Source organism: Salvelinus fontinalis, chromosome 20 (assembly GCF_029448725.1).
Source record: "Salvelinus fontinalis isolate EN_2023a chromosome 20, ASM2944872v1, whole genome shotgun sequence".
NCBI classification, from domain to species: Eukaryota; Metazoa; Chordata; class Actinopteri; order Salmoniformes; family Salmonidae; genus Salvelinus; species Salvelinus fontinalis.
The window spans coordinates 26,237,191-26,260,533 of NC_074684.1; the positions used below are offsets into that span (position 1 = coordinate 26,237,191).

The 23,343-nt window shown below is 41.6% G+C and overlaps 1 protein-coding gene and 32 non-coding genes across 33 annotated transcripts; 32 read left to right on the top strand and 1 right to left on the bottom strand.

Annotated features, from left to right (window-relative positions):
• Positions 1–2,382: 2,382 nt before the first annotated feature.
• On the bottom strand, positions 2,383–10,817 carry LOC129817589 (mitotic checkpoint serine/threonine-protein kinase BUB1-like). Its single transcript, XM_055872994.1, has 24 exons — positions 10,646–10,817; positions 10,376–10,435; positions 9,598–9,936; positions 9,482–9,525; positions 9,285–9,373; positions 9,125–9,171; positions 8,846–9,030; positions 8,477–8,613; positions 7,848–8,377; positions 7,607–7,653; positions 7,374–7,493; positions 7,036–7,152; positions 6,714–6,795; positions 6,530–6,605; positions 6,214–6,382; positions 5,885–5,954; positions 5,504–5,720; positions 4,742–5,414; positions 4,531–4,631; positions 4,161–4,322; positions 3,686–3,843; positions 3,285–3,462; positions 3,087–3,193; positions 2,383–2,916 (listed from the first exon to the last, which is right to left on the bottom strand). The coding sequence occupies exons 1-24, from the start codon at positions 10,666–10,668 to the stop codon at positions 2,721–2,723; spliced, it is 3,927 nt and encodes a 1,308-aa protein (XP_055728969.1). The 5' UTR covers positions 10,669–10,817; the 3' UTR covers positions 2,383–2,720.
• A 4,724-nt stretch (positions 10,818–15,541) lies between these two features.
• LOC129817969 (small nucleolar RNA SNORD50) lies at positions 15,542–15,613 on the top strand. The gene has a single exon (XR_008753840.1). It is a non-coding gene; the product is annotated as a small nucleolar RNA SNORD50 (small nucleolar RNA).
• A 180-nt stretch (positions 15,614–15,793) lies between these two features.
• LOC129817970 (small nucleolar RNA SNORD50) lies at positions 15,794–15,865 on the top strand. Its single transcript, XR_008753841.1, has one exon. It is a non-coding gene; the product is annotated as a small nucleolar RNA SNORD50 (small nucleolar RNA).
• Positions 15,866–16,036: 171 nt separating this feature from the next.
• On the top strand, positions 16,037–16,108 carry LOC129817960 (small nucleolar RNA SNORD50). The gene has a single exon (XR_008753831.1). It is a non-coding gene; the product is annotated as a small nucleolar RNA SNORD50 (small nucleolar RNA).
• Positions 16,109–16,286: 178 nt separating this feature from the next.
• Positions 16,287–16,358, top strand: LOC129817971 (small nucleolar RNA SNORD50). Its single transcript, XR_008753842.1, has one exon. It is a non-coding gene; the product is annotated as a small nucleolar RNA SNORD50 (small nucleolar RNA).
• A 179-nt stretch (positions 16,359–16,537) lies between these two features.
• LOC129817955 (small nucleolar RNA SNORD50) lies at positions 16,538–16,609 on the top strand. Its single transcript, XR_008753828.1, has one exon. It is a non-coding gene; the product is annotated as a small nucleolar RNA SNORD50 (small nucleolar RNA).
• A 178-nt stretch (positions 16,610–16,787) lies between these two features.
• Positions 16,788–16,859, top strand: LOC129817972 (small nucleolar RNA SNORD50). Its single transcript, XR_008753843.1, has one exon. It is a non-coding gene; the product is annotated as a small nucleolar RNA SNORD50 (small nucleolar RNA).
• A 171-nt stretch (positions 16,860–17,030) lies between these two features.
• LOC129817973 (small nucleolar RNA SNORD50) lies at positions 17,031–17,102 on the top strand. The gene has a single exon (XR_008753844.1). It is a non-coding gene; the product is annotated as a small nucleolar RNA SNORD50 (small nucleolar RNA).
• Positions 17,103–17,280: 178 nt separating this feature from the next.
• Positions 17,281–17,352, top strand: LOC129817975 (small nucleolar RNA SNORD50). The gene has a single exon (XR_008753846.1). It is a non-coding gene; the product is annotated as a small nucleolar RNA SNORD50 (small nucleolar RNA).
• A 171-nt stretch (positions 17,353–17,523) lies between these two features.
• Positions 17,524–17,595, top strand: LOC129817976 (small nucleolar RNA SNORD50). The gene has a single exon (XR_008753847.1). It is a non-coding gene; the product is annotated as a small nucleolar RNA SNORD50 (small nucleolar RNA).
• A 179-nt stretch (positions 17,596–17,774) lies between these two features.
• On the top strand, positions 17,775–17,846 carry LOC129817977 (small nucleolar RNA SNORD50). The gene has a single exon (XR_008753848.1). It is a non-coding gene; the product is annotated as a small nucleolar RNA SNORD50 (small nucleolar RNA).
• Positions 17,847–18,024: 178 nt separating this feature from the next.
• On the top strand, positions 18,025–18,096 carry LOC129817978 (small nucleolar RNA SNORD50). Its single transcript, XR_008753849.1, has one exon. It is a non-coding gene; the product is annotated as a small nucleolar RNA SNORD50 (small nucleolar RNA).
• A 171-nt stretch (positions 18,097–18,267) lies between these two features.
• On the top strand, positions 18,268–18,339 carry LOC129817979 (small nucleolar RNA SNORD50). Its single transcript, XR_008753850.1, has one exon. It is a non-coding gene; the product is annotated as a small nucleolar RNA SNORD50 (small nucleolar RNA).
• Positions 18,340–18,519: 180 nt separating this feature from the next.
• On the top strand, positions 18,520–18,591 carry LOC129817980 (small nucleolar RNA SNORD50). Its single transcript, XR_008753851.1, has one exon. It is a non-coding gene; the product is annotated as a small nucleolar RNA SNORD50 (small nucleolar RNA).
• A 178-nt stretch (positions 18,592–18,769) lies between these two features.
• LOC129817981 (small nucleolar RNA SNORD50) lies at positions 18,770–18,841 on the top strand. The gene has a single exon (XR_008753852.1). It is a non-coding gene; the product is annotated as a small nucleolar RNA SNORD50 (small nucleolar RNA).
• Positions 18,842–19,012: 171 nt separating this feature from the next.
• LOC129817982 (small nucleolar RNA SNORD50) lies at positions 19,013–19,084 on the top strand. The gene has a single exon (XR_008753853.1). It is a non-coding gene; the product is annotated as a small nucleolar RNA SNORD50 (small nucleolar RNA).
• Positions 19,085–19,262: 178 nt separating this feature from the next.
• Positions 19,263–19,334, top strand: LOC129817983 (small nucleolar RNA SNORD50). Its single transcript, XR_008753854.1, has one exon. It is a non-coding gene; the product is annotated as a small nucleolar RNA SNORD50 (small nucleolar RNA).
• A 171-nt stretch (positions 19,335–19,505) lies between these two features.
• LOC129817984 (small nucleolar RNA SNORD50) lies at positions 19,506–19,577 on the top strand. Its single transcript, XR_008753855.1, has one exon. It is a non-coding gene; the product is annotated as a small nucleolar RNA SNORD50 (small nucleolar RNA).
• A 178-nt stretch (positions 19,578–19,755) lies between these two features.
• LOC129817986 (small nucleolar RNA SNORD50) lies at positions 19,756–19,827 on the top strand. Its single transcript, XR_008753857.1, has one exon. It is a non-coding gene; the product is annotated as a small nucleolar RNA SNORD50 (small nucleolar RNA).
• Positions 19,828–19,998: 171 nt separating this feature from the next.
• On the top strand, positions 19,999–20,070 carry LOC129817987 (small nucleolar RNA SNORD50). The gene has a single exon (XR_008753858.1). It is a non-coding gene; the product is annotated as a small nucleolar RNA SNORD50 (small nucleolar RNA).
• Positions 20,071–20,250: 180 nt separating this feature from the next.
• Positions 20,251–20,322, top strand: LOC129817988 (small nucleolar RNA SNORD50). Its single transcript, XR_008753859.1, has one exon. It is a non-coding gene; the product is annotated as a small nucleolar RNA SNORD50 (small nucleolar RNA).
• Positions 20,323–20,500: 178 nt separating this feature from the next.
• Positions 20,501–20,572, top strand: LOC129817958 (small nucleolar RNA SNORD50). The gene has a single exon (XR_008753829.1). It is a non-coding gene; the product is annotated as a small nucleolar RNA SNORD50 (small nucleolar RNA).
• Positions 20,573–20,743: 171 nt separating this feature from the next.
• LOC129817989 (small nucleolar RNA SNORD50) lies at positions 20,744–20,815 on the top strand. Its single transcript, XR_008753860.1, has one exon. It is a non-coding gene; the product is annotated as a small nucleolar RNA SNORD50 (small nucleolar RNA).
• A 178-nt stretch (positions 20,816–20,993) lies between these two features.
• Positions 20,994–21,065, top strand: LOC129817990 (small nucleolar RNA SNORD50). Its single transcript, XR_008753861.1, has one exon. It is a non-coding gene; the product is annotated as a small nucleolar RNA SNORD50 (small nucleolar RNA).
• A 171-nt stretch (positions 21,066–21,236) lies between these two features.
• LOC129817991 (small nucleolar RNA SNORD50) lies at positions 21,237–21,308 on the top strand. The gene has a single exon (XR_008753862.1). It is a non-coding gene; the product is annotated as a small nucleolar RNA SNORD50 (small nucleolar RNA).
• A 180-nt stretch (positions 21,309–21,488) lies between these two features.
• LOC129817992 (small nucleolar RNA SNORD50) lies at positions 21,489–21,560 on the top strand. The gene has a single exon (XR_008753863.1). It is a non-coding gene; the product is annotated as a small nucleolar RNA SNORD50 (small nucleolar RNA).
• Positions 21,561–21,738: 178 nt separating this feature from the next.
• Positions 21,739–21,810, top strand: LOC129817993 (small nucleolar RNA SNORD50). The gene has a single exon (XR_008753864.1). It is a non-coding gene; the product is annotated as a small nucleolar RNA SNORD50 (small nucleolar RNA).
• Positions 21,811–21,981: 171 nt separating this feature from the next.
• LOC129817994 (small nucleolar RNA SNORD50) lies at positions 21,982–22,053 on the top strand. The gene has a single exon (XR_008753865.1). It is a non-coding gene; the product is annotated as a small nucleolar RNA SNORD50 (small nucleolar RNA).
• Positions 22,054–22,233: 180 nt separating this feature from the next.
• On the top strand, positions 22,234–22,305 carry LOC129817995 (small nucleolar RNA SNORD50). The gene has a single exon (XR_008753866.1). It is a non-coding gene; the product is annotated as a small nucleolar RNA SNORD50 (small nucleolar RNA).
• Positions 22,306–22,483: 178 nt separating this feature from the next.
• Positions 22,484–22,555, top strand: LOC129817959 (small nucleolar RNA SNORD50). The gene has a single exon (XR_008753830.1). It is a non-coding gene; the product is annotated as a small nucleolar RNA SNORD50 (small nucleolar RNA).
• Positions 22,556–22,726: 171 nt separating this feature from the next.
• Positions 22,727–22,798, top strand: LOC129817997 (small nucleolar RNA SNORD50). The gene has a single exon (XR_008753868.1). It is a non-coding gene; the product is annotated as a small nucleolar RNA SNORD50 (small nucleolar RNA).
• A 178-nt stretch (positions 22,799–22,976) lies between these two features.
• Positions 22,977–23,048, top strand: LOC129817998 (small nucleolar RNA SNORD50). Its single transcript, XR_008753869.1, has one exon. It is a non-coding gene; the product is annotated as a small nucleolar RNA SNORD50 (small nucleolar RNA).
• A 171-nt stretch (positions 23,049–23,219) lies between these two features.
• On the top strand, positions 23,220–23,291 carry LOC129817968 (small nucleolar RNA SNORD50). Its single transcript, XR_008753839.1, has one exon. It is a non-coding gene; the product is annotated as a small nucleolar RNA SNORD50 (small nucleolar RNA).
• Positions 23,292–23,343: the final 52 nt, after the last annotated feature.

Below are 23,343 nucleotides of genomic sequence, written 5' to 3' on the forward strand. Positions count from 1 at the left end.
CAGACTCCATGAGGGTGGTATGAGGGCCCGACGTCCACAGGTGGGGGTTGTGCTTACAGCCCAACACCGTGCAGGACGTTTGGCATTTGCCAGAGAACACCAAGATTGGCAAATTCGCCACTGGCGCCCTGTGCTCTTCACAGATGAAAGCAGGTTCACACTGAGCACATGAGCACATGTGACAGACGTGACAGAGTCTGGAGACACCGTGGAGAACGTTCTGCTGCCTGTAACATCCTCCAGCATTACCGGTTTGGTGGTGGGTCAGTCATGGTGTGGGGTGGCATTTCTTTTGGGGGCCGCACAGCCCTCCATGTGCTCGCCAGAGGTAGTCTGACTGCCATTAGGTACCAATATGAGATCCTCAGACCCCTTGTGAGACCATATGCTGGTGCGGTTGGCCCTGGGTTCCTCCTAATGCAAGACAATGCTAGACCTCATGTGGCTGGAGTCTGTCAGCAGTTCCTGCAAGAGGAAGGCATTGATGCTATGGACTGGCCCGCCCGTTCCCCAGACCTGAATCCAATTGAGCACATCTGGGACATCATGTCTCGCTCCATCCACCAACGCCACGTTGCACCACAGACTGTCCAGGAGTTGGCGGATGCTTTAGTCCAGGTCTGGGAGGAGATCCCTCAGGAGACCATCCGCCACCTCATCAGGAGCATGCCCAGGCGTTGTAGGGAGGTCATACAGGCACGTGGAGGCCACACACACTACTGAGCCTCATTGTGACTTGTTTTAAGGACATTACATCAAAGTTGGATCAGCCTGTAGTGTGGTTTTCCACTTTAATTTTGAGTGTGACTCCAAATCCAGACCTCCATGATAAATTTGATTTACATTGATAATTTTTGTTTGATTTTGTCGTCAGCACATTCAACTATGTAAAGAAAAAAGTATTTAACAAGAATATTTCATTCATTCAGATCTAGGATGTGTTATTTTAGTGTTCCCTTTATTTTTTTGAGCAGTGTATATATATTTCTTAAAGCAGCTAGCAGATAGTTAGTAAGTTGTGTTATCGTAAACAGTGCATGTTAAGGCCATCACACAACTACAAACTAAATTTTCAGTTTGTGACATTTAATATCTCACACACTGGAATACACCAAATAAAAAAGTAATTGCCTTGATTCGTATTCAATGTTATGAGGTTTGTTCTATGTGTAAATCCTCCTTATTCATTAGGGTGTCTAGGTTCTCATTACAAGGTGTCAGATCAGTGGCCTGAATATAGTGATACATTTTCCTCTCAGAAGCTTTTGGTGGATTTTTAAATGATCAGTCACACATGACCCTTTTCCTTGTCCTAGCATGTATCTATTCAACTATGAAAAACACCCCACTGTGAGCCACAGCATAACAGCCAGATATTTATATTGAGGATTACTTTCAAAGTGTAGTTACTCAGGGGTTGATTGAGGACCACCTGTTTTGTTGTAGTCTGGCTGACACCAGCTCTCGATGTCCTACTGTTGTCACATGGGTCGCGTCAGCCAGGCTAGTATTGATGGTCTCTGATATCACTCTCGCCAGAGGGGATGGTAAAGGAAAAACAGATTGAGGCACACTTCTACCATTAACACCCTTTGAGAGGTTTACTCTAGCGTCCTCCCTAAAAGTCTGGTCTGTTTCTAAATACTGGACAGAAAAACTGTGACCAAACAACAAAGAAGCTCATTAATAATGCTGAGGACATCAGAGGGCAGGGCTGTTAAAGTGGGAGTCAAACAGGCTCCCTAGCAATGGAATAGACAGTGGCAAAACTAGAGGCACCTCTGAGGGAACTGTACTGTAGAGGCACAGATTGTGGTAATTACATATGTAGCCTGGATCCAAACTGAATTGTAAGAAAGCCTTGTCCAAACCAGAACAGATCATAGGACACCTCCTGGGCAGGACACTAGGCTATCACAGGGATTCATCACCCAATCCATGTCCTTAATGCCGAGCGCCAAGCAGAGGCATCGGGTTCCATTTGAAGTCTTTGGTATGACTCGAAACTGAATTGCTCCAACGGGAAAAAATGACATTTGGATCCAGTCAAGTATTTTGTGCTCATTTCGTACATCACTTCCTTAATTTGTTTTGATCCGTTGTTCTGGATAAAAAGTAGTTTTTGATTGCTGTATTCTGCTGGTGCATTAACATAGCTACTATCATCAATCATCTGGCAATAGGTACTGAAACATAAATAATTGCCTTGCCTTCATTTATCTTGCATTGTAGTATCAAGGGAATACACAACTATATACAAATTGCACAATAAATTCAAACTAGAGCGTGTTGCTCAACTTCTTGAACAAGGGTGACACCTAGTGACATATTTCTGCATGAAGTTGGAGCCAAAAGAAATTCAAAGGCCATGATAAACTACACTTGCAAAACAGAAATGTTTTTATTTTTATTCTTTACAAATGAAAATACACCATAACATCTCCAACCTCACAATTTCTGTTATTTAAATAGACAAATTGTTATCACTAAAAAACATAAAAGGTTATCACAATGACCGGACCCGATCTAAGGTCAATCTTTTGTATTTACAAATGGACTAGAAATTCGACATTGCAGTAGTATCCATCCAGGGTCGTGTTCATTAGGGTTGTTCATAAAGTACAGATAGTATCTCCCAAGTTCCACTCAGTTTCAGACCGCTTTCTTTAATTGTATACCTACTGAACAGGACCCAGGAGTAGAAATGTTCTCAGGGAGTTCTATCTCCGTGCCGTCCTGCTCTCTAACAGCTGGATAACCAGGCGGGTCTTCAGCGATGGCAGCTTGTTGCTGTAGTTCTGTTGGAGCACAGTGCTCAGTCTACTGCGCAGGCTCTGCAGGCAGGGCAGGGAGCTGCAGTCAGGTACATTCAGCAGAGTGTGGAAGAACTCTGTCCACAGATCACTGTGGGGATTTCTGGAGGAGAGAGACAGACATGGGGAAAGGTAATATAGTGTGAATTTTAACTATTTACGGTGGAGTGGAGAGATGTTTTCAAAATCAAAACAAATATATTCAACGAGTTTGAGAGCAAAAAATAAGTTGTGGGTTGTGTAAAAAACAACCTCTCCTACTAAAAGGGTTACCTTCTAAATACTGCATTTGTCTTCCACACGCCACCCTCCTGTATCACTTGCATGTATGTTCCAAAAATCATGCAGTACACCGTTCCAGCTATTCCAAAGTAGTCCGTCTAAAACACAAAGAAACTTAATATCCTCAACAGGTATTATCAGACATCCACCATCATTACAGGAGCACGCACACAAACAAGCAATCTTTACCTGGTAGTTCCATGGTCTCCCACTCTGCATCTCTGTACACTGGAAGCCAGAGGTCATACACTTGGTGTTGAAAGCCGTGCCCTCTGGGAACAGAGTCATGTCAATGCTCTGACCCAGGTCAATTAGGGAGAGGCCATGATCCAGATTATCTTGGTCAAAAGACTTGTTCTCCAGGAACCTAAAGAACAACAGGCAAACAATTAAAACAGTTAAGAGGAGACATTGGAAATCCCTGGTAGAGTACTGCATCCACCCACTACTAAATAATTGGAAGGAAAATACTCAAAAATAAAAAAAGATGTTCCTCACTGAAATGACACAGTTGAACATATTGAACATAAGTTTAGCATTTGATACAGGATTCCTATCGGTCTGCTTTACACACTCAGGGACGTCACTACCTCTCTCCCAGCAGGAAGTTGTCTGGTTTGATGTCAGCGTGAACAATGTGGATATTGTGCAGCTGTTCCACCATGTGCAGGATGCAGACAGTGAAGTAGATCACCAGAGGCTGGGGAATCACCTTGCCACCAAGGTTCTTGTACAGGTTTACAGCATTCTAGGGGGGAATAATAAAACATGTTTAACTCCTTTCAGTGCTCTGCTGTGGCCTCTCCTTGGGTGAACCCCAATAATATTTCCTTTCTCCTAGTGTAAACTTGCTCACTACTTCCCACAAATCTAAAAGCATTGGATTGGTACAGGCATGGGCTAGAGGGAGTTTCCACTATATTTTTTATACCAGTCCTTTCAAAATCAGTGAATGGAAGTGAAACATTACACACTTTGGGAAGAAAGGAATATAATTGGGACGTATCCTTGATCTTTAATTGATCGATAAAGTCTGGTGGGTGATGAAGAGGGGTTACTACCCACCAATAGGGTGCCACAGTTGTAGAGCTCGCCCAATAGCACGCTACCATTCTGGAAGAGGTGGGCAGAGTGGATGTTATTAAAGAGGTGGCGCACGCTGGGCTGCAGCCGGGCATTCAGCTGAGAGTTGATGTAAAACTCCCACGGATTGGCTGGTTTCTGCACCTATAGATCAAGAAAGACACATTCAAGCATTGAGAATCAATCATCCAATAGTAGCGCATTAATTGTGAGGGCCAGCTCCATATAAACTCCATATAAGCCATGTTCTCTGGCTTTAGTAATGGCAGAGGCAAAATAATTACTATTAATTTTATTGATGGGTCATGGAGTCAACCGCTTTAAATTAATATAAAGTCAAGATCCATCTTACCTTTAAAATCATCTTCTCTGAGGTGTTGAGGTCAGTTGCCTGGTAGACTGTGGCAAAGGCACCCTGTCCGAGTACACAGTCAACCCGTAAGGAGCCTTCCCCTGTGTGATGACCATCAAAGCCATTTTCAGATGTCATTTTTTGGGGGGGTGATTTTTTTTATTTTTTATGTCACTGCTTGTAAACACACAAAGATAGATGACTTTCTTACCAATCTTGATGGTCATCTTGGGTGCAATGCTGGGGACTTTGCACTGCCAGGTGATGAAGTTAGGCTGTGAGGTGAGTGGCGTGGACAGCTTGGAAAGCAGGGAGGAAATCAGCTCCTCATCCCAGGGGTCGGAGACCAGCTCTACAGCCGCTGCCCCTTGTGCTGCTGGACTCATGGGCACATCCATGTTCACCTTTGAACCTTGGTCTGGGCTCACAAGAATATCCATGCCATACCTCACTTCTGGAGCTGGGCTCATAGGACTATCCATTCTGAACTTTGATGACGACTGGAATGGACTCATGGTCACATCCGAGACAAATTTAGGTGGATCTGGACTCATGCGGATGTCCATGGTCCCCAGAGGGATGCCGACTGTTCTCTGACCCCGACGGGAACTCATGAAGGCATTCAAGTCAGGTTCAACCACAAACTCTGGGCTTTTGACCACTAACCAGTCTGACTTGGGTGCATACTCCGGACTCATGGGGATATCGAAGGCAGGCGTTGTGGCTTTCTCTGGACAAGTTGGAACATCAAAGTTGGATTTGAGGGCATAGATCTGGCTCTTTGAAAGGAATGCTTCTGCCACAGGTGCACGCGGTGGGAGAGGAAAAGCTGGCTTTGAGGACTGCTCTGGGCTCACATTGACATCCCAGTCTGGCTTTGAGGCCTTGGAAGGAGGGCATAGGTTAAGTCCTGAGATTACAGACTAGTACTAAAACACTTGAAGTAGGCATTCTAGAGTTAAATCACTGCCACCTCAGCATGGGTCAGGGGGGCAGTCTGGTCTCTGAAGGACAGTGCGGCCGGGGCATGATGCTGCACTTCAGTCATGGAGCAGGTAGCCAGGCTTCGCTGGGCCAGGGCTAGCCCTTCTCCCACGATGGTGCCCTGCTCAGCAAAGTCCTGAGCTCTCATAGAGCACTCCGTGCCAGTCTCAGGTAACCCATCAGGTGGGCTCTGCTCTATGATAGGGCTGAGGAAAGAGGTCATTATCACCACCATGGAGGCAACTACATTGGTTTGACCCACACACTCTTGACTACACATCCAAAACGTGGACCAACAAACATTCAACGTAAACACATATAGTACACTGCAGTTACCGGTAGTCTACAATAAGGGGTTACTGGTAAGTACCTGAGTTTTGTGGGCTGTCGTAGGAAAGGGACTTCTTCCAGACCCCCAAAGCCTCTGGGTTGATCATGTTCTAGAGGGATGAGAAATAAACAAAAAAAAAGGTAAAGTACTTGCTATAGACAGCATTGTTGTTCTGAACTACAGACACGTTTTGCCAGGCGAGGGCATTTGATTTTTGAACAGCCAAATGGCACCCTATTCCCTATATAGTGCACTACTTTTGACCAGAGTTCTATGGCACACTATTCCCTATATAGTTCACTACTTTTGACCAGAGCCCTATGGTACCAGTTGGGATGCATCCTGTATAAGCTCAGACAGAGGACTACCTTGATCCTGCTCAAAGTCCCAGGAGTAAGGAGCTTTGTTTTGGAAGGGCGTGGAGACCAGGTGAGCCGACAGTGAAAAGTCTCTGGTGCTGTTGGGGCAGGCAGCCAGGGAGTTGTAGCGTGCTTCCCACATAGTGCTCTCATCTGGTATCAATTCCGACGGAGATTTCTGATAAAAATAAATAAAAAACAAGCACACACACACGAAACGATAAAGGTTTGCATTGTGTACTCAACTTAAAATAACCCAACCATCAACAACATTGAGTACTTGTTGAATCAACATGGGTATGTCACCATGTAATTGTGCACTTACATTTTGTTTCTCTGGTTTAGATACAGGGATTTCTGCTAGGGCCCTTGGTGGCTTTGCATTGTCCACCATAGCAGCACTAAATGGAACAGGAGAAGAACAATAATGCATTGTTAATAAATGTCCTTTGAGAATTAAAGAGACGGCAAAGAGAAAGTGATGCAGGGGAATAAATGCAATGCTTCACCTGCATTTCTCCTTTATGTCATTCTCATCTTGAAAGATGGCGAAAGGGACTGCACTGCGGGGCTTGCTGAATGAAGTGGCGCCTCCATTACATAATACAACAAAAACATTTATAGAAAGATCATTTAATGACTATGTAAAATCAAAAAGGGCGACCCGCCATTATGTGTCGCTTTTATTGTCTGTTGGCTTTAACCTCTTATTTTATTTATTTAATTGTTTTACTGTAAAATGTGATGCGATTTTTTACATGCACTTTTGATTTGACCTACAGTCTGAAACAAAGGTTTTGAGACGTTCCAATCAGATGGGAATTGAATTACCCGTTCTCTGGTAGCCAGCATCAAAGCTCTTCTCCGCCTGATGTGGATGCATTGGCATGCTGCGGAACTGGTCCTCCTGCAGGAGGGTTGGAGCCTGGAACATGTCCATGATAGCATCTGGAGGTGAGGGTAAAGAGGAATGAGATACTAAGGACTCCATTGGTTGTACCGTCTTTCCCATACACAGGTATGGTAATAGAATATATCCACCAAAAAAAGGGACTGGGTGTAGTTGATAAACCACTGTGGTTTTTCTGCATTTTAGACATCTAAATCACCAATATGTAAACACAACATGGTTTATGACTGAGTCATCAATAAAAGTATGCATTTATCACCAAGTGCCTCCCGTGTGTTGACTGTGGGGGATGGGAGCACCCTGGACGGAGTGGCTTGCACCAGTCCCAGAGAAGTGTTAGGAGTGATATGGGACACGTTTCCAGTCCCTCCCTGTGACACTGCCAGAGAGAATAGGAGGTGAGTGAGGGACGGTGTGATTAAACAATCTTTTAATTCCCATACGGATTCCAATGAAGGGGATAACGGGCCCAGGTTACGATCCTTTACTCACCATCTAATTTCACCTCCGACTCAGGAGCTTCACTGACAGACACCTCACTGGAAAAAAACAAAGAAGAGATTAGCTTGGAGATGAGCGGCAAATTAATTAAAAACAAATTAATTAGCTTAATCTCTGAGGCGTTTCACTCTGACTAAGCAGTGGCATAAGAGATGTAATTAAGTCTGGTTGGGAACAATTACACATCTGAAAAACCAGACCCAATCTGGAGACATGACTCATTATCACTTACTGATGATCCCTGCCATTGTGCTGCTGGAAAATGCTGCTGAGGTGAGAGTGACCACCCTGATTTGGAACTCCACCAAGCTGCACGTCAGATCTGTAGGCCGCTGGCTTCTGTGGGGCCGACCCAAATGGCTTAGGGTTTTGTTCTGGTTGGGGCTGAACCAGAGAAGCTTGTAGAGAATATGCCTGGGAAGCGACTGCAAATGGTTTTGGAGCTTTTGTACATTCACCCAAGTGACCCATTGTTGTTTCTGGCATGTGGAGGGAGCGTCTAAGGGAGGTGTTTACCTCCTCCAACTGTCCAGATGGGGAAACGGATCTCTGTGAGCGCAGTGTGTCTGTAATGGGAGCCCTGAGATGGTCGCACTGAAGGTGTGTCTCAGATTCCCTAACCATGGCTTGTCTGGGGTCCTGTCCACTGTTCAGTCTAAAGCCTGGAGTGAGTTTGATGCCGAGGTTGCTCGAGAGTATAGGTTGCCTTAAGGAATGTTGGAGGAACTCAGGATTCAGATCTGTTGCAGGTGTGCAGAGTGCCTGAAACAGAAGTGCTCTACCAATGTTAAAAAAAAAAGTGTACTAGGGAAACTATAACAGAAACGACTAAAGATAAAAAGGCAATGTGTTTTCTCTCACCTGCTGCACTGGTAGAGCACTGGCGGTGCTTCCCTGGTCTGTAGAACTCACACGGAGATTACTCTCCAGCTCCTCCAACAGCCGGGTCATCCTCATTACCTCCTCCTCCTGCTCTCTAACCAACCTCTGACGTTCCTCTGGTTACAGAACACAAAGAAAACGTTGGTCAAAACCCACAATTAGCCCTGTGGTAGTGCGTTATGCAACCAGTTGTTAATGCATTTGATTTAGATGAAGGGTGTCTGTAAAGGATATCATGTGGCCTGTTCATATCGATGTCCTTGACTACACTAAAATCCAGCCATGCATTTCTTCTCTTTAGAGGAGTGTGATGGAACAGCGCTGGGTTAAGAAGTCATATGAACCTACCATACTCTCTCCGTTTCTTCTCTTGCTTGCATCTCACAAAGTATTGTCTGGCTCTGACCTCCTCGAAGCATAGTTCAGACCCATCGCAGACGAGGTCTTCCGTACGGTACATCGACACTGTCTGCAGGCTCACAACCGGGCCTTGATTGGGTTTATTTACCACCACATTTTCAGACCGGGAGATTCTGTGGTAGAGTAATTTCATTAGAGGGAATATAATGTAACGTTCCCGAAAATAAGGGACAATAAGAAGTATTGGTATTCTGTCTAGTGACTTACATGAGAACAGTTCTGTCTGTAGAGAGTTGGTACAGAAGTTCAGGGTCCTGTGGCAAAAAAAAAAATCTCATATTGATCACTTTTTATGAACAACACATGAGAAACGGCCATTCACCAATGTATACCAAGTTTGAAGCTACAAAAACTGTTAGTAACTCACCGTGGGCTGGGCACTCTGTGGGTTGGGCACTCTGTGGGTTTGCAGCCGATTTACCAAGTTGGAATTCTGAAGAGGACTCCGTACAGCTTCTGTTTTCATAAACACAGGTTAGATAGTGGATACATTAGTTTCCTTTGTTAATTTCCACAGCCAAAGATCGGGTCCAGAAGGAAGAAATGCACACAAAACAGTCTCACCTGAAGCCCCTGCCCCACTTCCAGAAGTCCTGGTTTGGAACATTCTGTGAATACATTAAAATGTATCAACAATAGAAACTTCAACATGGAAAGGTAAACACAATACTTCAAGTTACCTGTATTGCTGAAGGACAGTGTCAGTTGGCTTAGCTTGGTTTTCCATGGCTCTCTGGTACACGGCATCAGCCTGTTGAAGCAGGCCCTGCTGCTCAAACTGTTGAGCCCACGCCACATAGAGGACTGCATCTCTGGTGCCAATGCCCTTACTGTATATGTGGCTGTATAGTTTGATGGGCTCATTGTAATAACTTGCACATTTAATGCAGTAGTTTACGTATCGGATGTCATTGGTATAACGCTCTTCTTGGAGAAATCTTTGTACTAGACGATCTAGCACAAGAGACATCGCTTTGGAGTCCTCAGCAACCCATCTCTTCTCTAGATATTTTATAAACCTGAAATAATGTAAATGTATGGTAAAGAGTTACACACCAACACATTCAAGCTGGCCAAAAAAACATAGATGACTAATCACAATCACTTGCTTGCTTCATCAGTACTTCGATTTCGTATTTTTTTTACAGAGTTATGTTGCCCTCAAACCAAGTGCGACATGCATGTGAAAATGTCAAATCAATGGCAGATGAATAACCCTTCATTGTCTACTTTTCGTTGGTGGCCCCCTCTGAAGGGCGACGGGTAGCCTAGTGGTTAGAGCGTCGGGACAGTAAAGGTTGCTGGATCGAATCCCCGAGCTGAAAAGTTTAAAATCTGTTGTTCTGCCCCTGAACACTGTTCCCCGGCAGGCCGTCATTGTAAGTAAAAAGTTGTTCTTAACTGACTTGTCTAATTAAATAAAGGTTACACACATTATGCAATGCATCGACAAGTTACCTGTCCCATGGATCGAGTGGGTCGTCTCCAGTATAGTTGATTAAACTTTGCTCAAAACTCCTGTAGAACCAAAACATTTGTTTAAAACCCTGGTATCAAATAAACATCTATAACTATCAAATGTAATATTATTCACACATTTTTGGGAGAAATCATTACTTAGTTAGGTAGTTATCTTATTTGCAATAATTAGCGTTAGTTGGTTGAGGAAAATCAACAGTTAACGCGTAAAGTTAGCTAGCTCGTTAATTAACTAAATTCGGAACTTACTGTAAATGTGAACCAACATCCATGCTGTACTGACCAACCAATTTTATAACAATACAAATACGAGCAATTTACAAGCAAGTTAAATTAATGAATTAACAAAATATCGCTCCGCTAGATTCACAGCTAGCTAGTTAGCTTAGCTGGAACATTTCAAATTGCGCGTTTAGCTGGTACGTCATCAGTAAGCACGGCGACAAATCCGAATGGAGCAAATCAGCGCCCTTGGAGCGAGAAAAACGCGATTTCAATGGCACTTTCGCCAATGTTTGAATCGGCTGTTTTGAATCGTGTGATAATATGAATATAAGTACTTCACGAAACGCTTACAGGATCTCTTTTATCTGCAAAGTCCAACTTGTTAACTCAGTTAGTTTGCTGGCGAAGTTCACTGGAAGTAAGACTATTAGCAATACATCTGCAGTTATAACCTAGCGACAGATAGCTATTGACATTAGTTGTCCGTCCAATCGTCACTTTTAAAAATGATATGTGAAATAATATTAAGCCAAAGTAGAGCACCACGTGTTAGCGAAGTTTGCTTGCTTTCCAAGCACCTTTTGGAACCCAGAAACATTAGCTAGAAGGAAAAACTAACGGCTGTATGAATTAACTGCTGCTATTGACGAATCTGACTTCTGAAATTCGACAACACTCGTATCTGACTACTGAAATACAATTTACATTACATTAGCTAGCTATGTTATATTTGAACATGCACAATAAATGTACATGTTAACAGGCTATTCTTGTCTTAATGTCTTTCAGGGGACTGCAGACATGGGAAAAAATTGCAACAATTGCAACTCCTGTAAGTCAATTTAAATGCTGCTAGTTTTGTGAAATAGTGTGGCATAACATTAAAGTCTGTATGCAAAAACAAGACAACCTGTAAGAATATACTGTATTTTAACAGCTGCTAGTTTTGTTCAAGATTGTATTAAAAAAGAGCGACTGCTCCTAAAAGCAACTTTAAGTTTTGAAAACGGCCTATGTGTGGCATCGATATGAGTCAAACATTTATTTTTGTGCCAAAATGGACTACAAGTGTAAATATAATAATTTGTGGTCAATGGGCATTCCTACCACCCAGTGTCTTTTGGTAAAAATGTATATTTGTTTTATTTTCTTAGTATTCTATCACAAAAAGGACACGTTTGACTTTAAGAAAAACATTGGTCAAGCACATGAATCCTAATATTTATAGGCAGATTGTTCAAACGTGGACCTTGAGGTATTTCCTCCCTATTAGAGACAATACTATCTGCAAATGTCTAAGACCTCAAATTTAGCTAACTCTTATCATATACAGTGTTTTATTTAAGTCAATATAAAACAATGATTATTGAGTGAAATATGTTATTTTCAGAACCAGTGCTTTATTTGCACCCTATTTTTCCAAACAAGAATAACAATAGAATTGACAACATTATTTTTAGTCGAACCCTTCTATCTCTACACGTTAGCCCAAAAATATGCATGACATTTGATGGTGTGATGGTGTTAAATTATGATTTTAAAATACTGACCTAACTGCGTTGAATGAAGCATAAGAGGGTGAAAAGCAATACCACTGTGGAAATAACACTACTAATGAATACAAGATTTAAACAATTAAAGCTATTCCAACTTTGGCATAATTTTGAAATGGTTGAAAAATACTTGTAATAAGAATGAATATTGTACATTAGTTTACTTAACTTTCAATTTATTACATTTTTTATATTTTTTACCTGTCTTTTTAAAAACATTGTCAACCTTCAGTTTGTAAAATATGAAAATAGAGTATTTATATATTGTTGCTAGCAATTATTACTAATTGCATTTATATATGCATTACAATTACGTACAGTGCATTCCCGGAAAGTGTTCAGACCCCTTCCTTTTCCCCCCATTTTGTTACGTTACAGTTATTAAAAAATGGATTTTAAAAAATGAATAAAACTCAATCTACACACAATACCCCATAATGACAAAGCAAGAACAGGTTTTTTGCAAATGTATTAATAATTTTAAAAACTAACTTGTTTACATAAGTATTCAGACCCTTTGCTATGAGACTCGAAATTGAGCTCAGGTGCATCCTGTTTCCATTGATCATCCTTGATGTTTCTACATGATTTGGAAAGGCACACATCTGTATAATGTCCCACAGTTGACAGTGCATGTCAGAGTAAAAACAAGCCATGAGGTTGGAAGAATTGTCTGTGGAGCTCGAAGACAGGATTGTGTCGAGGCACAGATCTGGGGAAGGGTACCAAAACATTTCTGCAGCATTGAAGGTCCCCAAGAACACAGTGGCCTCCATCAATCTTAAATGGAAGCGGTTTGAAACCGCCGAGACTCTTCCTCGAGCTGGCTGCCCGGCCAAACTGAGCAATCGGGGGAGAATGGCCTTGGTCAGGGAGGTGACCAAGAACCTTATGGTCACTCTGACAGAGCTCCAGAGTTCCTCTGGAGATATGGGAGAACCTTCCAGAAGGACAAGCTTAGCTGTAGCACTCCACCAATCAGGCCTTTATGGTAGAGTGGCCAGGCGGAAGCCACTCGTCAATAAAAGGCACATGACAGCCCGCTTGGAGTTTGCCAAAAGGCACCTAAAGGACTATCAGACCATAAGAAACAAGATTCTTTGGTCTGATGAAACCAAGATTGAACTCTTTGGCATGAATGCCAAGCGTCTTGTCTGGAGGAAACCTGGCATCATCCCTGCGGTGAAGCATTGTGGTGGCAGCAACATGCTGTAGGGAAGCTTTTCAGCGGCAGGGACTGGGAGACTAGTCAGGATCAAGGGAAAGATGAACGGAGCAAAGAACAGAGAGATAATAGATGACAACCTGCTTCAGAGCGCTCAGGAGCTAGCTGTGCAACGACGCTCCCCATCCAACCTGACAGAGCTTGAGATGATCTGCAGAGGAGAATGGGAAAACTCTCCAAATACAGGTGCCAAGCTTGTAGCATCATACCCAAGAAGACTCAAGGCTGTAATTTCTGCCAAAGGTACTTCAACAAAGTACAATACTGTGCAGCTGTATTCATCGACCAGGCCAAGGCTTTCGACTCAGTCAATCAACACATTCTTATCGGAAGACTCAACAGCCTTGGTTTCTCAAATGACTGCCTCGTCTGGTTCACCAACTACTTCTCAGACAGAGTTCAGTGTGTCAAATCGGAGGGCCTGTTGTCCGGACCTCTGGCGGTCTCTCTATGGGGGTACCACAGGGTTCAATTCTCGGGCCGACAGTCTTCTCTGTATACATCAATGATGTCGCTCTTGCCGCTGGTGATTCTCTGATCCACCTCTACGCAGACGACACCATTCTGTATACTTCTGGCCCTTCTTTGAACACTGTGTTACCTAACCTCCAGACGAGCTTCAATGCCATACAACTCTCCTTCGGGGCCTCCAACTGTTCTTAATTGCAAGTAAAACTAAATGCATGTTCTTCAACCGATCGCTACCAGCATCTGCCTGCCAGTCCTGCATCACTACTCTGGACAGTTCTGAATTAGAATATGTGGACATCTACAAATACCTAGGTGTCTGGCTAGACTGTAAACTCTCCTTCCAGACTCACATTAAGCATCTTCAATCCAAAATTAAATCTAGAATCGGCTCCCTATTTCGCAACAAAGCATCCTTCACTCATGCTGCCAAACATACCCTCGTAAAACTGACTATCCTACCGATCCTTGACTTTGGCGATGTCATTTACCAATTAGCCCCCAACACTCTACTCAGCAAACTGGATGTAGTCTATCACAATGCCATCTGTTTTGTCACCAAAGCCCCATATACTACCCACCACTGCGACCTGTATGCTCTCGCTGGCTGGCCCTCACTTCATATTCGTCGCCAAACCCACTGGCTCCAGGTCATCTATAAGTCTTTGCTAGCTAAAGCCCCGCCTTATCTCAGCTCACTGGTCACCATAGCAGCACCCACATGTAGTACGTGCTCCAGCAGGTATATTTCACTGGTCATCCCCAAAGCCAATTCCTCCTTTGGCTGCCTTTCCTTCCAGTTCTCTGCTGCCAATGACTGGAATGAAATGCAAAAATCACTGAAGCTGGAGACTCGTATCTCCCTCACTAACTTTAAGCACCAGCTGTCAGAGCAGCTCACAGATCACTCCACCTGTACATAGCCCATCTGTAAATAGCCAATCCAAGCTACCTCATCCCCATAATGTTATTCATTTATTTATTTTGCTCCTTTGCACCCCAGTATCTCTACTTGCACATTCATCTTCTGCACATCTATCCCTCCAGTGTTTAATTGCTATATTGTAATTATTTCGCCACTACGGCCTATTTATTGCCTACCTCCCTTATCCTACCACATTTGCACACACTGTATATAGACTGTTTCTATTGTATTATTGACTGTATGTTTGTTTATTCCATGTGTAATTCTGTGTTGTTGTTTGTGTAGCACTGCTTTGTTTTATCTTGGCCAGGTCGCAGTTGTAAATGAGAACTTGTTCTCAACTAGCCTACCTGGTTGAATAAAGGTGAAATAAAATAAAAATAAAAAACTGAGTAAGGGTTGGATTACTTATGTAAATGTGATATTTCAGGGTGTTTTAATTTTTTACAAAAAAATAAAACCTGTTTTTGCTTTGTCATTATGGGGTATTGTGTGTAGATGAGGATTTGTTTTATTTTATGCATTATAGAATTAGGCTGGAATGTAAACAAATGTAGAAAAGGTCACTGGGTCTGAATACTTAACAATTGCACTATACATTTGAACATGCACGCACAAGAAGGTTAATGTTAATATTTTTACTGTACCGTCTTTCAGGGAACTGCAGACCAGAATGGATGGGGAAAATACAGACTGTAGCTAACAACTGTAATTATCTGCTAGTTTTGTGCAAACTCGTTGCAATATTGTATTAAGGATGAACCTATCCCGAACCTGATTCCTGTAAGATTGACAACCCTGTCGGATCTGACTTCTGAAATACAATTAGCATAATTGATCATGATACATTTGAACATCCAGGCACAATAAAGTTAATGGTAATATTTGTTTACCCTATTGTCTTTCAGGTAACTTCAGATCAGACATGGATGGGAAAAATACAGACTGTAGCTAACAACTGTAAGTATCTGCTAGTTTTGTGCAAACTCGTTGCAAGATTGTATTAAGGATGAACCTATCCCGAACCTGATTCCTGTAAGATTGACAACCCTGTCGGATCTGACTTCTGAAATACAATTAGCATAATTGATCATGATACATTTGAACATGCATGCACAAACTTCACGTCAATATTTTGACTGTACTGTCTTTCAGGGAACTGCAGACCAGAATGCAATGAAAAAGTACATCTTGTAGCTAACTGTAAGTATCTGCTAGTTTTGTGCAAACTCGTTGCAAGATTGTATTAAGGATGAACCTATCCCGAACCTGATTTCTGTAAGATTGACAACCCTGTCGAATCTGACTTCTGAAATACAATTTGCAGATTTCTGATGCCACAGTTGAACATGCACCAGGGTTTAATGTGAAACTGTTCATCTTACCGTTTGTCAGATATGCAGACCAGAAATGGAATCCTCCACACCAGAACATGGCTTCCTGTAACGCCTGTAAGATTCTGTTGTCTACTCCTAGTTTTTTTTGCAAAGATTGTATTAAGGATGAACCTATCCCGAACCTGATTCCTGTAAGATTGACAACCCTGTCGGATCTGACTTCTGAAATACAATTAGCATAATTGATTATGATACATTTGAACATCCAGGCACAATAAAGTTAATGGTAATATTTGTTTACCCTATTGTCTTTCAGGTAACTTCAGACCAGACATGGATGGGAAAAATACAGACTGTAGCTAACAACTGTAAGTATCTGCTAGTTTTGGCAAACTCGTTGCAAGATTGTATTAAGGATGAACCTATCCCGAACCTGATTCATGTAAGATTGACAACCCTGTCGGATCTGACTTCTGAAATACAATTAGCAGATTTCTGATGCCACAGTTGAACATGCACCAGGGTTTAATGTGAAACTGTTCATCTTACCGTTTGTCAGATATGCAGACCAGAAATGGAATCCTCCACACCAGAACATGGCTTCCTGTAACGCCTGTAAGATTCTGTTGTCTACTCCTAGTTTTTTTTGCAAAGATTGTATTAAGGATGAACCTATCCCGAACCTGATTCCTGTAAGATTGACAACCCTGTCGGATCTGACTTCTGAAATACAATTAGCATAATTGATCATGATACATTTGAACATGCATGCACAAACTTCACGTCAATATTTTGACTGTACTGTCTTTCAGGGAACTGCAGACCAGAATGCAATGAAAAAGTACATCTTGTAGCTAACTGTAAGTATCTGCTAGTTTTGTGCAAACTCGTTGCAAGATTGTATTAAGGATGAACCTATCCCGAACCTGATTCCTGTAAGATTGACAACCCTGTCGGATCTGACTTCTGAAATACAATTAGCAGATTTCTGATGCCACAGTTGAACATGCACCAGGGTTTAATGTGAAACTGTTCATCTTACCGTTTGTCAGATATGCAGACCAGAAATGGAATCCTCCACACCAGAACATGGCTTCCTGTAACGCCTGTAAGATTCTGTTGTCTACTCCTAGTTTTTTTTGCAAAGATTGTATTAAGGATGAACCTATCCCGAACCTGATTCCTGTAAGATTGACAACCCTGTCGGATCTGACTTCTGAAATACAATTAGCATAATTGATCATGATACATTTGAACATGCATGCACAAACTTCACGTCAATATTTTGACTGTACTGTCTTTCAGGGAACTGCAGACCAGAATGCAATGAAAAAGTACATCTTGTAGCTAACTGTAAGTATCTGCTAGTTTTGTGCAAACTCGTTGCAAGATTGTATTAAGGATGAACCTATCCCGAACCTGATTCCTGTAAGATTGACAACCCTGTCGGATCTGACTTCTGAAATACAATTAGCATAATTGATCATGATACATTTGAACATCCAGGCACAATAAAGTTAATGGTAATATTTGTTTACCCTATTGTCTTTCAGGTAACTTCAGACCAGACATGGATGGGAAAAATACAGACTGTAGCTAACAACTGTAAGTATCTGCTAGTTTTGGCAAACTCGTTGCAAGATTGTATTAAGGATGAACCTATCCCGAACCTGATTCCTGTAAGATTGACAACCCTGTCGGATCTGACTTCTGAAATACAATAAGCAGATTTCTGATGCCACAGTTGAACATGCACCAGGGTTTAATGTGAAACTGTTCATCTTACCGTTTGTCAGATATGCAGACCAGAAATGGAATCCTCCACACCAGAACATGGCTTCCTGTAACGCCTGTAAGATTCTGTTGTCTACTCCTAGTTTTTTTTGCAAAGATTGTATTAAGGATGAACCTATCCCGAACCTGATTCCTGTAAGATTGACAACCCTGTCGGATCTGACTTCTGAAATACAATTAGCATAATTGATCATGATACATTTGAACATGCATGCACAAACTTCACGTCAATATTTTGACTGTACTGTCTTTCAGGGAACTGCAGACCAGAATGCAATGAAAAAGTACATCTTGTAGCTAACTGTAAGTATCTGCTAGTTTTGTGCAAACTCGTTGCAAGATTGTATTAAGGATGAACCTATCCCGAACCTGATTCCTGTAAGATTGACAACCCTGTCGGATCTGACTTCTGAAATACAATTAGCATAATTGATCATGATACATTTGAACATCCATGCACAATAAAGTTAATGGTAATATTTGTTTACCCTATTGTCTTTCAGGTAACTTCAGACCAGACATGGATGGGAAAAATACAGACTGTAGCTAACAACTGTAAGTATCTGCTAGTTTTGTGCAAACTCGTTGCAAGATTGTATTAAGGATGAACCTATCCCGAACCTGATTCCTGTAAGATTGACAACCCTGTCGGATCTGACTTCTGAAATACAATTAGCAGATTTCTGATGCCACAGTTGAACATGCACCAGGGTTTAATGTGAAACTGTTCATCTTACCGTTTGTCAGATATGCAGACCAGAAATGGAATCCTCCACACCAGAACATGGCTTCCTGTAACGCCTGTAAGAATCTGTTGTCTACTCCTAGTTTTTTTTGCAAAGATTGTATTAAGGATGAACCTATCCCGAACCTGATTCCTGTAAGATTGACAACCCTGTCGGATCTGACTTCTGAAATACAATTAGCATAATTGATCATGATACATTTGAACATGCATGCACAAACTTCACGTCAATATTTTGACTGTACTGTCTTTCAGGGAACTGCAGACCAGAATGCAATGAAAAAGTACATCTTGTAGCTAACTGTAAGTATCTGCTAGTTTTGTGCAAACTCGTTGCAAGATTGTATTAAGGATGAACCTATCCCGAACCTGATTCCTGTAAGATTGACAACCCTGTCGGATCTGACTTCTGAAATACAATTAGCAGATTTCTGATGCCACAGTTGAACATGCACCAGGGTTTAATGTGAAACTGTTCATCTTACCGTTTGTCAGATATGCAGACCAGAAATGGAATCCTCCACACCAGAACATGGCTTCCTGTAACGCCTGTAAGATTCTGTTGTCTACTCCTAGTTTTTTTTGCAAAGATTGTATTAAGGATGAACCTATCCCGAACCTGATTCCTGTAAGATTGACAACCCTGTCGGATCTGACTTCTGAAATACAATTAGCATAATTGATCATGATACATTTGAACATGCATGCACAAACTTCACGTCAATATTTTGACTGTACTGTCTTTCAGGGAACTGCAGACCAGAATGCAATGAAAAAGTACATCTTGTAGCTAACTGTAAGTATCTGCTAGTTTTGTGCAAACTCGTTGCAAGATTGTATTAAGGATGAACCTATCCCGAACCTGATTCCTGTAAGATTGACAACCCTGTCGGATCTGACTTCTGAAATACAATTAGCAGATTTCTGATGCCACAGTTGAACATGCACCAGGGTTTAATGTGAAACTGTTCATCTTACCGTTTGTCAGATATGCAGACCAGAAATGGAATCCTCCACACCAGAACATGGCTTCCTGTAACGCCTGTAAGATTCTGTTGTCTACTCCTAGTTTTTTTTGCAAAGATTGTATTAAGGATGAACCTATCCCGAACCTGATTCCTGTAAGATTGACAACCCTGTCGGATCTGACTTCTGAAATACAATTAGCATAATTGATCATGATACATTTGAACATGCATGCACAAACTTCACGTCAATATTTTGACTGTACTGTCTTTCAGGGAACTGCAGACCAGAATGCAATGAAAAAGTACATCTTGTAGCTAACTGTAAGTATCTGCTAGTTTTGTGCAAACTCGTTGCAAGATTGTATTAAGGATGAACCTATCCCGAACCTGATTCCTGTAAGATTGACAACCCTGTCGGATCTGACTTCTGAAATACAATTAGCATAATTGATCATGATACATTTGAACATCCAGGCACAATAAAGTTAATGGTAATATTTGTTTACCCTATTGTCTTTCAGGTAACTTCAGACCAGACATGGATGGGAAAAATACAGACTGTAGCTAACAACTGTAAGTATCTGCTAGTTTTGTGCAAACTCGTTGCAAGATTGTATTAAGGATGAACCTATCCCGAACCTGATTCCTGTAAGATTGACAACCCTGTCGGATCTGACTTCTGAAATACAATTAGCAGATTTCTGATGCCACAGTTGAACATGCACCAGGGTTTAATGTGAAACTGTTCATCTTACCGTTTGTCAGATATGCAGACCAGAAATGGAATCCTCCACACCAGAACATGGCTTCCTGTAACGCCTGTAAGAATCTGTTGTCTACTCCTAGTTTTTTTTGCAAAGATTGTATTAAGGATGAACCTATCCCGAACCTGATTCGTGTAAGATTGACAACCCTGTCGGATCTGACTTCTGAAATACAATTAGCATAATTGATCATGATACATTTGAACATGCATGCACAAACTTCACGTCAATATTTTGACTGTACTGTCTTTCAGGGAACTGCAGACCAGAATGCAATGAAAAAGTACATCTTGTAGCTAACTGTAAGTATCTGCTAGTTTTGTGCAAACTCGTTGCAAGATTGTATTAAGGATGAACCTATCCCGAACCTGATTCCTGTAAGATTGACAACCCTGTCGGATCTGACTTCTGAAATACAATTAGCAGATTTCTGATGCCACAGTTGAACATGCACCAGGGTTTAATGTGAAACTGTTCATCTTACCGTTTGTCAGATATGCAGACCAGAAATGGAATCCTCCACACCAGAACATGGCTTCCTGTAACGCCTGTAAGATTCTGTTGTCTACTCCTAGTTTTTTTTGCAAAGATTGTATTAAGGATGAACCTATCCCGAACCTGATTCCTGTAAGATTGACAACCCTGTCGGATCTGACTTCTGAAATAGAATTAGCATAATTGATCATGATACATTTGAACATGCATGCACAAACTTCACGTCAATATTTTGACTGTACTGTCTTTCAGGGAACTGCAGACCAGAATGCAATGAAAAAGTACATCTTGTAGCTAACTGTAAGTATCTGCTAGTTTTGTGCAAACTCGTTGCAAGATTGTATTAAGGATGAACCTATCCCGAACCTGATTCCTGTAAGATTGACAACCCTGTCGGATCTGACTTCTGAAATACAATTAGCATAATTGATCATGATACATTTGAACATCCAGGCACAATAAAGTTAATGGTAATATTTGTTTACCCTATTGTCTTTCAGGTAACTTCAGACCAGACATGGATGGGAAAAATACAGACTGTAGCTAACAACTGTAAGTATCTGCTAGTTTTGTGCAAACTCGTTGCAAGATTGTATTAAGGATGAACCTATCCCGAACCTGATTCCTGTAAGATTGACAACCCTGTCGGATCTGACTTCTGAAATACAATTAGCAGATTTCTGATGCCACAGTTGAACATGCACCAGGGTTTAATGTGAAACTGTTCATCTTACCGTTTGTCAGATATGCAGACCAGAAATGGAATCCTCCACACCAGAACATGGCTTCCTGTAACGCCTGTAAGAATCTGTTGTCTACTCCTAGTTTTTTTTGCAAAGATTGTATTAAGGATGAACCTATCCCGAACCTGATTCCTGTAAGATTGACAACCCTGTCGGATCTGACTTCTGAAATACAATTAGCATAATTGATCATGATACATTTGAACATGCATGCACAAACTTCACGTCAATATTTTGACTGTACTGTCTTTCAGGGAACTGCAGACCAGAATGCAATGAAAAAGTACATCTTGTAGCTAACTGTAAGTATCTGCTAGTTTTGTGCAAACTCGTTGCAAGATTGTATTAAGGATGAACCTATCCCGAACCTGATTCCTGTAAGATTGACAACCCTGTCGGATCTGACTTCTGAAATACAATTAGCATAATTGATCATGATACATTTGAACATCCAGGCACAATAAAGTTAATGGTAATATTTGTTTACCCTATTGTCTTTCAGGTAACTTCAGACCAGACATGGATGGGAAAAATACAGACTGTAGCTAACAACTGTAAGTATCTGCTAGTTTTGTGCAAACTCGTTGCAAGATTGTATTAAGGATGAACCTATCCCGAACCTGATTCCTGTAAGATTGACAACCCTGTCGGATCTGACTTCTGAAATACAATTAGCAGATTTCTGATGCCACAGTTGAACATGCACCAGGGTTTAATGTGAAACTGTTCATCTTACCGTTTGTCAGATATGCAGACCAGAAATGGAATCCTCCACACCAGAACATGGCTTCCTGTAACGCCTGTAAGAATCTGTTGTCTACTCCTAGTTTTTTTTGCAAAGATTGTATTAAGGATGAACCTATCCCGAACCTGATTCGTGTAAGATTGACAACCCTGTCGGATCTGACTTCTGAAATACAATTAGCATAATTGATCATGATACATTTGAACATGCATGCACAAACTTCACGTCAATATTTTGACTGTACTGTCTTTCAGGGAACTGCAGACCAGAATGCAATGAAAAAGTACATCTTGTAGCTAACTGTAAGTATCTGCTAGTTTTGTGCAAACTCGTTGCAAGATTGTATTAAGGATGAACCTATCCCGAACCTGATTCCTGTAAGATTGACAACCCTGTCGGATCTGACTTCTGAAATACAATTAGCAGATTTCTGATGCCACAGTTGAACATGCACCAGGGTTTAATGTGAAACTGTTCATCTTACCGTTTGTCAGATATGCAGACCAGAAATGGAATCCTCCACACCAGAACATGGCTTCCTGTAACGCCTGTAAGATTCTGTTGTCTACTCCTAGTTTTTTTTGCAAAGATTGTATTAAGGATGAACCTATCCCGAACCTGATTCCTGTAAGATTGACAACCCTGTCGGATCTGACTTCTGAAATAGAATTAGCATAATTGATCATGATACATTTGAACATGCATGCACAAACTTCACGTCAATATTTTGACTGTACTGTCTTTCAGGGAACTGCAGACCAGAATGCAATGAAAAAGTACATCTTGTAGCTAACTGTAAGTATCTGCTAGTTTTGTGCAAACTCGTTGCAAGATTGTATTAAGGATGAACCTATCCCGAACCTGATTCCTGTAAGATTGACAAACCTGTCGGATCTGACTTCTGAAATACAATTTGCAGATTTCTGATGCCACAGTTGAACATGCACCAGGGTTTAATGT

Coding starts and splice junctions, on each gene's coding strand:
- LOC129817589 (XM_055872994.1), bottom strand. CDS start 10,668: ATGGATGTTGGTTCACATTTACA. Junction 8,614..8,845: donor GAAGAAACGGAGAGAGTATG/GTAGGTTCATAT, acceptor TTCTGTAACCAG/AGGAACGTCAGAGGTTGGTT. Junction 4,323..4,530: donor CAGAGAAGATGATTTTAAAG/GTAAGATGGATC, acceptor CTTGATCTATAG/GTGCAGAAACCAGCCAATCC.